General features: G+C 46.0%; 1 protein-coding gene across 1 annotated transcript in view; it reads right to left on the bottom strand.

The window, feature by feature from the left end:
• Nucleotides 1-11208, bottom strand: part of scube1 (signal peptide, CUB domain, EGF-like 1) — a 491162-nt gene that overhangs the window by 376324 nt on the left and 103630 nt on the right. Inside the window, exon 4 of the mRNA XM_037695765.1 lies at nucleotides 2261-2395. Coding sequence (XP_037551693.1) covers nucleotides 2261-2395 — 135 coding nt within the window. The remainder of the gene's footprint in view (nucleotides 1-2260; nucleotides 2396-11208) is intronic.

Raw genomic sequence — 11208 nt, 5'->3', positions numbered from 1 at the left:
CAACTGGTAGAGCTGCTGCCTCTCAGCGAGCAGGTCATTGGTTCAATCCCCGGTCCAGGGGCCTTTCTGGGTGGAGTTTGCATGTTCTCTCCGTGCATGCGTGGGTTTTCTCCGGGTGCTCCGGTTTCCTCCCACAGAACAAAAACATGCATGTTAGGCTGATTGGTAACTCTAAATTGTCCCTAGGTGTGAGTGAGAGAGTAAATGTTTGTTTGTCTTGTTTGTCTCTATGTGGCCCTGTGATGGACTTGCGACCCGTCCAGGGTGTACCCCGCCCCTCGCACAGTGATTGCTGGACATGGGCACCAGCGACCCCCGTGACCCAAAATGGAATAAGCGGGTAAAGATAATGGATGGATGGATGGATATATATATATATATATATATATATATATATATATATATATATATATATATATATATATACACACACATACATACATAATGGGATGATGCAGTTAAAAAAATGTTTTGCAAGAAAATGAGCCATAGCTTTTAAGTCTGATATCTCAAGTTGTCACTTATCAACTTCTGACTAGACTACATCTTCATTTCTGTCTTTTTGCTCTGAAGTTAGACTGATTAGAAGTCCCTCATCAGTTGAATTATATTAGAGAATTTATATTAGTAGGGTGGGTCTTATTCAAAAAATGGAACAAGGGTCAAATCGCAGTTCACCACTGCATTTTATTTTTCTCTCTCTCTCTCGCTTGATGTGGCTGCTCGTCTTTCCTATCCCGTTTTTTTTTTCAAACCCTGCTTCGTTCTCTGTATGTCTGAAGTTTCTGGTACACATCTCCCAAACGTAAATTAAGATTATAGATCTGGTATCTTGGACATTCAATGCTATCGACAAAATTTTTTCAACAAAACAACAAGGTCCCGGAGAGCCTGCGTGTCCAGCTGAGACGCACGCTGTGCGGCACGTCATGGACCCGTGGGGAGTGTGGCAGCTGATGTTCCTCTCAGTCCTGTCTCAGGAGGATGTTGAAGACGTTTATATATTTGGATTTATGATAGCAGAGACTCTGCTTTTTGGCATCGGTGGGGCTCTGTTTTATTGACTATTGAAGAAGACATCTGCAGCCGTTTCGGCCATTACAAAGCTTCCGAGTCAGTGTGAAGGTTAGATCCGTGCAGTTCTCAAAATCAGCTGATTTACGAGCTAAACCGTAAGGTGGAGGCGATTTATGAGAATCGCAGGCCACCTGCGGCTTCTGGGACTCCGTTTGCCTGAAGAAAATCAACAATCAAAGCTTATCTGAATCTGACTCCCCGACGGCCTTGGAGACGGGCCGACTATCAAATTTCTCCTGGGTCATGGGTAACCAAGGACAAAAGCTTCATCTATCGCAACATCAAATGCATGTGTAATTATGTTTAAATTGTGCTGCTGGTAGAGTTTTTTGATGTCTCAAATCGTGTCCTGATAGACAAGATGTGAAAGATCTTTTTTTGTAATACCACTATCTACCCTCATGTTTCTCCCCCTTTTCCTATCTAAGATTATTATTCTGAAAAAGGATAAGAAAGGCCGCGCTTAATTATAATAGCAGCTTTGTGCACTCCGTCCATCTTCCGCACGACTGCATGTACATGTTCTCATTGTATCTCGGTGCAATGATAATAAAGCTTATTCTGATTCTGACTTTGATTCTAATTAGATTATGGTGTTAAATTAAGCATTAAAATAGTGAAAAATGGAGGATTTTAAAATCATGAGTTATAGATCATAGTGTAATAGCACTGACTTGTGGTGATTTTGGACAGGTCACCCACACTTTACCCGCCTGCTGTGTTTGTGGTGAAGCGTCATATTTAGTGTTTGTGCTCACATATCCCTAACAGTTTGTGATGCAGAGGCAAAGCAGATGACAGTGCAAATGATGTGCAAAATTTGAAGTTAAAAGCAATTGCACCTCATTTATAGTATCCCATTCTCAGTTACACAAACACATTCACTAATTATTGCTATTGTTGTACAAGACTATAACAACTGCTAAGTCAGTCTTTTCCTTTTTTCCATTGTTGTTATTTCAGTTACATACATTTGCTGTTGTTGCTATGAAAAGCTATTCTGCTGTTTTATGTTGTTGTAGAAGAACCTTACTAATTAATTATTTTGTATGAATATTAAATTTGGGTATTGTGAAAAAAATATTTAATCTCATTGCCACACCCATCTGAAAATTGTGGTGGCTGGATTATTTGTAACAGTACAGTCTTTGAAAGCTAAATGATTTAATCATCCCAGTCTTACCATCAGAGCGATGGATGCAGGTGTGCTGGTTGTCACTGAGAAAAAAACCCTCTGTACACTGGCACTCATAACTTCCCATTGTGTTGACGCATACTTGCTGGCATCCCCCATTGTTGTCCAGACACGCGTCCACATCTGTTCAGACAAAGATAAACATAGTCATAGTCAGTTTTTTTAATGTCCAGAGGACCAGATTTAACTTTTTTAGATTTTTCTATCTGGATTATTGAGCATGCATCAGGATATAAACATAGTCAGTTTCTTTTTTTTTTTTTTTTCCTTTCCCCTTGTCCTGTCCGGCATTGTTACACTTAGAATTATTGTCTGAGTGTCAAAGTGATGCCCAACAGATTTACTTTCACAAGCAGAGCATTATGGCTGGCCTTAATGCTCCACTTGATAAATAAATTAAATTTTATTAGAATATGCTTTGGGTTTGTTCCAAATGTAATGGACACGGGGATGGAAAACAAAGAAGATAAAGCAGAAAAGTGAGAAGAGTTAAAATGTAAAGAAGGAGATAGGAATAGAGGAGAGAGAGAGAGGGATAAAGAGAACACACATCAACATCATTGAAGTCTGCCTCGAGACCTGTGGAAAGAGAAAAAAAAAAACAGACAAAACCAAGAAACCACAACAACAAACAACTTATATAATGATACTCATAACATCATTAGAAAGTATTTTATACAGTACATGGTAATACAATATATATTTGATGGCCACCACAACCCAACTGAGTGTGTATCTGATAAACACCTGAATCTAAACACCTGTGTGAGCATGCTTATCATTATAAGGTTTCTAATAAAAATGTTCAATAGTGGGTGTGGGGACCCATAAACCCGTCCCCACAGGACACGAAGATAACACAGGGAAGACCGGAACCACAGACACACAGCGGCTCCCCAAGCCCGGAACTCCAGTAGTCCCCCAACAGGGACACCCGCACCCCCCAGAGAGAGAAGCAAAGGGAAGCCCTGGGCGATCCCCAGCAACCACAATGCAGAAACCCCCAGGAGGCTGTAGCAACGAGTCAACAGGCCCCGCCAGCAACCCACTCCTCCAGAGTGAATCCGGCCATGGACACCAAGCCCCAAGTCCCGAGGTCATACCACCCCCCAACAGAGGCCCAACAGAGCCAGGGCACCCAGGCCCCCGCAGGCAGCCACCAGGGTGGGCCCGCACACACCCCACCACCCAGCCCCAGCTGCTGAGAGCCACCAATGCACTGGCGGCAGGGGGGCCCACCACCGGAGGGGAGCACGACCCACCAAATGGGGGGCCAAAACTGGTCCAAGAGAGGGGGGGCACCAAAACCCAACCTGAGACCAACAGGCACACAGAGACAGCCCGACAGAGCCTCTGTTGGGCCGTCCATGCGCCCTACCTGCCCAACAGTGACTGCAAGTCATCCCCAGGCCGGGGGCCAGAGCAGCAGGGAGCAGCAGCTGAGGAAGGCCGGCCCAGTGCACCAATGTATCCCTAAAGCCCCACACCACAGGCCCGGAGAAGCCCCAGCATGCCACCCATGCACCCCCCACCCCCCCACCCCCACACACACACACACACAGCACCCCGAACCGTGAATGTCACATCAGACCGACCAGCCAGCACTCCGTCGAAGTGAAGCCACACCCCCGACCACCGCCACGCACTACCAACGACCACACACACACAACCACAGCCGACCTCCCGCCAGAACCCGGCAGCCACCTCAGCCAAAGGACTGGCCATTGGAACCAGGAACCCCGATCAAAGGATCCAAACAATCCATGGAGAACCGGAGCACCAGCCCCACCCCAATCACCCCCAAAGGCCCAATACCCACCCACAGCCCAGACCCCAACCAGGCAGCCTACCCCCCTCGCCCGGACCCCAAATGTCAGATGGAGAATGAGGGTTTAAGGAAAACTGGAAGACCCAACTCCTCCCTCCCCCCACTCAAATAAGATGTTGACACATGTTGTTACATAGTGTGTTTAAAATGGGGGGATGAGGCGGCGACTGGCACACCCCCACCCCAGAGTGCAGGCAGTGCCCGTGCCCCCCCCCCCCCCAACCCTTGCCCAGAACCCTAAATGTCTACATGCTACATATGAGAGTGGGCACAGGTCCCGGAGGTGAGAATAATTACACATCCCACCCCCTATATGCCACCGTGTGCCCACTCCAGACCATATATATGCATGTGTCGTGAGAATGTTATATGAGAGTATCTAGGTTGTTTGATAAAATTGGGGCCCAGGTCTCCACGAACCACAGAGACGGAGGATCCTCCCCGCAGCTCAGTAGTGCACCTGAACCCAGAGGCCCTGCTTGAGTGGTGATGTGATGGAGTGAGTGGAGGAAGACGTCGGGATAGGGAGGAACAACTAAGGTGGCAATGCCCTCCCAGGGGGCCAACTCCCCCACTGACCCCAACAGGCACCCCCATTCTCCGAGATCCACCAGGGGAGGGAGGCTCGAGTGCATCCATCTAGGAGCAGGAGGCAGCCACATCACCAGGGACCCAGGCCACGGACCAGCACATAGCCTCAAGGATCGACAAGAACCCAGGCCAGCAACCCAAGCCCCCCCCCCCCCCCCCCCCCCCCCCCCCCCCCCCCCCAGACCATCCAGACGCCGAATCCGATCCCCAGCTCAACACCCAGCCCCCAAACCAAAGAAGCCACCAAACTCCAGCAGCGACAATCAGCCAGGAGTGCCTGAACAGCCGCAGACATACCATACCACTTTATTTATTAAACACTGAAAACAGCTACAAAGCCAACCAAAGTGCTGTACAGACAAAAAATCAGGTAACACACAAAGCAAAATACAAAATGAGGTAAATCAGAATGTAGACATAAAAACAATGCAGATATTGACGACAAACCAGTGTGGAACGTACAGGTTCAAAACACAGATCATCTGGTGTTGAAAGCTACTGAATAGTAGTGAGTTTTTAAATGGGACTTGAAAACCAATAGGGAGGGAGCCTGTCTGACAAACAGAGGTAACTCGTTCCAGAGTCTTGGTCCTGCTACAGAGAAGGCCCTGTCACCTCTGCGCTTAAGACGAGATCCTGCAACTGTGAGGAGCAACTGGTCCGCTGACCTCAGGGAGCGTGGTGGGACATATGGTTGTAGCAAATCAGAGAGATGGGGGGCGACACTGTTCAGTGATTTGTAGACATACATGAGTATTTTGAACTGGATTCGAAAGTGAACCGGTAACCAGTGCAATGAGGCCAAAACTGGTGGAATGTGCTCTCTTTTGCCTGTACTGGTTAAAAATCGGGCTGCTACATTCTGGACCAGTTGTAGTCGTGCAATGGAGGTCTGACTGATACCAAACAAGAGCGAATTGCAGTAATCAAGCCTAGATGTAATGAATGCATGTATTACTGTCTCCAGGTTATTTTTTAACAATATGGGCTTCAGTTTAGACAGCCGCCTCAGTTGGAAGAAGCATGATTTAACAATCATGTTTACATGATTGTTAAGGTTCAGGGAAGGGTCCATTATCATGCCCAGATTAGTGACTCTTTGTTTTTCTGACAGAGTTAGAGCGGAGAGATTGATGCAGTGGTTTGTGATCATGTCGTTGGGAGGGAACAACATGACTTCAGACTTCTTTTCTTTGAAACTCAAGAAATTTAAAGCCATCCAGTCCCTGATGTCAGCCAGGCAGTTGAACAGCAGTTGAATAGAGCATATACCATTGTGTCTTAGGGGGAAGTAAATTTGACAGTCATCGGCATAGAAGTGGAAGGGCATGTTGTGTTTCCGGAAAATATCACCAAGCGGCAGCAGGTATAAAGAGAATAGGAGGGGACCCAGGATGGACCCCTGCGGAACCCCCCATTTAAACTCTGCCTCTGCGGAACTAAAATCCTTGATGGAGACACAAAATGATCTGTTATTGAGGTAAGATCTGAACCAATTGAGGCTGATCCTGTGACGCCCACCCACTGCTCCAACCTAGCAATGAGGATCTCATGGTCGATGGTGTCAAAGGCGGCTGTGAGGTCCAACAGGACAAGAAGCACAGAATCACCGGTATCTGTGAATCTGAAGATGTCGTTAAAGACCTTCAGCAGGGCAGTTTCAGTGCTGTGGAGAGGTTTAAAGCCAGATTGGAAAAGCTCTAAGATGGCGTGATCCTCCAGGAAGCACTTCAACTGGGACTCGACTATTTTCTCCAGTACTTTAGAAACAAATGGGAGTTTGGAGACAGGCCGGTAGTTGGAAATGACTGAGGGGTCAAGGTTTGGTTTTTTCAGGAGAGGCTGGACAACAGCTTGTTTAAAGGATTTTGGCACCACGCCAGTGGATAAACTACTGTTTACTATATCAAGAATGGACGGACCTAGAGTGGGAAAAACCTCCTTTAGTAGTCGAGGGGGGACCACATCAAAGGGGGAGCCAGAAGGTTTCAAGTTGCACATGACCTGCTCTAGAGAAGATAGAGTGATGGGTTCAAAATGGTCAAAAGGAGCTACAGATTGAGGTGGGATGGATGGGTCATGAGTTTGTAGTGAACTAGGCCTCCGACATTAATCTGTCTATGAGGACCTTCAGGGGACAGGAACTGTTATTTCATTGATTTGAATCCAGAAATACAAATTAGCTCATCAAGAGGCTATTTAATTGTATCCCGAATTAATCAATTGAAAGAACACTCTTCTTTTTTATATTATCATTAACTATTTTAAAATATCTTGATAATCAAAAGTGTGTTTATTTCATACCATTTCTAATATTGAAGGGAACCACTCATTTAAATCAACTGTGAAACAGTAATAATGATTTTTAAACCTCATTAGACTTCATGAATCATACAAGTTAAATGTCTATTTACGAAGTAAGAGTGCATTCACTCTTCTGTCTGTGTGAGGAGTGGACCTGATGTCAGTCGAAAGTCAGAGACAAGTTATGAGAACGAAGTGCCTTGTTTTTAAAACTCTCAGACAGTAAATAAGAACTGGCTGGCACCTGCTTTCTCTCACTTCTTCAAAATATTTCTCTGTTTGTACTAACCATTCTTAAAACATTTCTGCTGTCTGTTGACTTCTAATAACCTTCTGACATCACTAAAACTACACCCCTGCTGGTTGTTTCAACCAATCAGGACGTGCCAAGTGACAGGAAGTGGGTACCCTTTAAAAGGCAACACTTCTTGGAACTATTCAGTCTTTTCCAGTCTTCCTGGAACTTTCAGTCGAAGATGAGACTCAGTCTGATGGAGTCTTACAGCTGAACTAAACAGCTGATGGATTGGACCATGTGCCAAGGGTCCCTCCATTCCAGCGTAGTCACAGCGTGCCTCGCTGTGGACTCACCCCGAGCAGTAAATGCTCTCAACTTCGAAGGAAGCTTATTCTGTTGATCGGAGCATATGGAACTACTTCTAAAGATTCTCAGCCACTCTGACCGGAGACGCTGAAAAGGAAGCGTGCCAATGGACCTCTGTTCCAGAGTTGATGTATCCTCTGCTAAGGTAACAAAGTCGTTGCACGCCCTGAGTGTACCGGAGGGCTGAGCTGGATTAGGAGGAAGGGTGCCATTTTCTGATTCAACACATAACTTTCATCCATCTAAACCTCCTCTTTAAATCTTTCAACTTCTATTCTCCTTCTCTTTAAACTTCTATTCGCCAGTAAATCAAGCTAGATGCCTTCAGAGATGAGTCAGTCTCAATCAGTAAACTTCTGTTGTCTTGTTTAGTAAATTGTGCCAAGTTTATTAATCAGAAACAGATCAGCAAATCAATGTGTACATGTTTGATGTTAAATTTTGATTCTGTTAAATAAATGGCCACATTTATTCTGATGGGTCAAAGATAAAATGGCATCTCATGTCACTAATTATACACTCCACTCCACAAGTTATCTTGGTCACATGGCAGAAATTTAACTCGAAAAAGAAAGAATCCATTGTAATTAAACAATTAATATTCTTTGTGCTTGAACTAGCTTTAAGAATAATTAATTAGTAGTGAAGCTAACAGCTAGCTCACTACAAGTTGGAGGGGAAATGAGAGCCCTGGTGGTCGCAATTGTTTCCAAAAAGAAATGTAAGAAGTTGTCGCACAGCTCAGTCGAGGCTTCCAGAGGTGATGGTTCAGTGAGGTGGAGAACAGAGTTTAGGGTGGAGAAGAGGACACGTGGGTTGTGAGAGTTTGAGGTAATTATATCAGAGAAGAAATTTGATTTATCAGCTTTTACTGCTTTCTGATAACGGTGCCAACTCTCTTTAAGTATTTGGAAAGAGATCTGCAGCCTGTCTTTCCTCCACTTTCGCTCCGCCCTCCTACATTGCTGCCTAATGGCCTTGGTGACGTCACTCAGCCAAGGTTTTGCTCTCAGTTTTGATTTTTTGGTTTTAACAGGCACAACATGATCCAGAGTCTTTAAGCAGACAGAGTTGAACTGGGATGTCAGCTCCTCAGTGGTGGTGAGAAACACTGGGACCTGAATTATCATTTCAGAGTTATAAACATCTGTGAAACGTGTGGCAGTGAAGTGGTTAATGGTCCGAGTCCTACATGCAGGAATGCACGACTTAGGAGTTAGATGGGGGAGGGTGAACTCAAACCGGACTGGCATGTGGTCTGAAAAAACATTATCAGAATCAGAATAAACTTTATTGGCATTGCAACGAGATACAACGCGAATATGTACATACAGTCGTCCGAAGATGGGCAGAGTGCACGAAGCTGCGGCTAAAATAATTAGTGCGGTCTTCTTATTCTTATTTAGAATAATATTTTGCTTAGATAAGAAAAGGAAAGAAAACATGAGGAGAGACGGTATAAAAAAAAAGATCTCTCAAACCGTGTCCTAGACAGGGCACAATTTGAGGCATCAAAAAAAAACTACCACAGCAAAGCAACATAAACAGACATTATACATGTACATATAGGCGGTGAAAACATTGATTTTTTAAGGGAAAGTCATAGCATAGTCCAGAGCCCCCCCTCAGCCATTGTCCAGATAAGAGGTGACGTTCATCTTCAGCTCAGTTGAGGTTCTGTTACATGTCCTCGGCCTTGGGGAAGGGAGGGGTGAGGAAACAGTCAAAGCATCTTTGTTGTTTTCAAAACATTCCAGGAGGAGTTGAGATAAGTCCAGCATCAAGGCCACAATTTGGGTCAGGCAGAACTCGTAATTGTTGTTTCTGCCTTTAAAGTCTCGCTGGTACATATTCTCTGATGGAAACTCCAAAACAGCTGAATTGATCCTTTACTCCAAAAGTCGAGCTCACAGCTTATCCAGATTATTCCACCATTCATGAGTGCTGCCAGGGAGAACACAGTCCTGATGACAGCTGCTCCAATTCCCTGTCACAGCTCCACATTCAGTACGAGCACTGTCAAGCTTCAACACCTCCACACGAATTTGTAGACAACCAGATTTCACCAACCAAACAGTAGAATCTAGTTGTCATCATGAATCCAATTTGTCCTTCAGAGTTCAGAGGGTCCTCCTTACCCTGACTCCTGTCGGGAGAAGTTGATCGATTTTGTTGAGAGACCAGCTGATCCTTCCAATCAAGAGGTTTGCAGGAAAACAAAGAGGCTTTTTAAGGGTTCACAGGACAAAAGAGCGCAGCAGGGTTATCACCAATAACAAGATTATTAACAGTCATATCATGAGTTAAAACAAGGTCTAGTGTATGTCCACACTCTTGGGTGAAACCGTTTACATGCTGAGTTAAATTAAATGAGTCCAATAAATCTAAAAAGTCCTTAACCAAGGACCTCTCAGGACAGCACACGTGCAAATTAAAGTCACCGATAATGAAAACATGCTCATATTTTGGTGTGATTTCAGCCAAGAAGTCAGAAAACTCATTTATGAAATCCTTAGATCGAGGTGGGCAGTAGACGAGTGCAAATAACGTCGGAGGTGAATGTCCGAGTTCAAAGATGCTCAGCTCAAAGCTGGCACAGGAAACTGGGATGGGCAGTTGTTTACAGTCAAAAGTTGATTTGAATATTGTTAATAATCCACCACCACGCCGACCTGATGGCCGCGGTGCGTTAAAACACAAACAGTTTGGTGGCAGTAATTCCGTCAAGGCGCTGGACTCACCTGGAGACATCCAAGTCTCTGTGATGCACAGAAAGTCCAAATCGTGCTCTTGAAAGTAATCCCTGAGGATTAAAGTTTTGTTGGTAACAGACCTTGCGTTGATCAAACACATCCGGATATTGTCCGAAGTGGAGCCAGCAGCGGTGGAGTTAGCGCGCGCTAATGGCCGCAGGTTTTCAATAACAGCCCCTCCAGGTCGGTCCGAGCTGCGCACCGGCCGACAACTCACGTTGGTTACCTGGTCCAGGCACACAGGAGAGGAAGATGCAGCGCGCAGAGCTTTCAGCTTCACCAGCTGACCAGCACGTTTTCCCCGGCGTCTGAAGCGATATCGCCGGGCAGGGAGGTGAGGAGCGCAGCGAAGGTAAGCTGGCACCTCCGCCAGCAGGGGGGGGAGGAGGGGGGTCCAGAGGTACGCTCATATTGTTCAAAATAAACGACTTCAGTGACAGAAAAACGAAGATTCAAAAGTTGTTGTCTGTCATACACCAGCAGAGAGTTGATGTCACAGATGTGAAATGCAAAAAACAAAAATAATCCGAACACCATCAGCAGAGGTGGATTGCAAGCCATGTACACAGGCGCCATCTTACCGGATTTCAGACAGCGCACCCCCACCCCCACAAAAGGACCGACCAGTCCACCACAGCAACACCCACAATGAGAGCACCCCATGCAAGGGAGGGCACACGCCTAACATGCCCTGATACCCCCGGGCCAGCAGTGCAGAGCCACCCGAGCAAAAGCCCCCCCACCCACAGCCCCCCACAGCCAAGCACCAGACCACAGCCACAGCCAGGCAGGAAGACACCCAGGCTGAGTCCACCCGCCCCCCCCCCCCCCCCCCCCCCCCCCCCCCCCCCCCCCC

The sequence above is a fragment of the Nematolebias whitei genome, chromosome 22, assembly GCF_014905685.2.
Source record: "Nematolebias whitei isolate Nwh7 chromosome 22, NemWhi1, whole genome shotgun sequence".
NCBI classification, from domain to species: Eukaryota; Metazoa; Chordata; class Actinopteri; order Cyprinodontiformes; family Rivulidae; genus Nematolebias; species Nematolebias whitei.
Note: the sequence above shows the minus strand (reverse complement) of the source record. Positions and strands in the feature narration are given on the sequence as shown.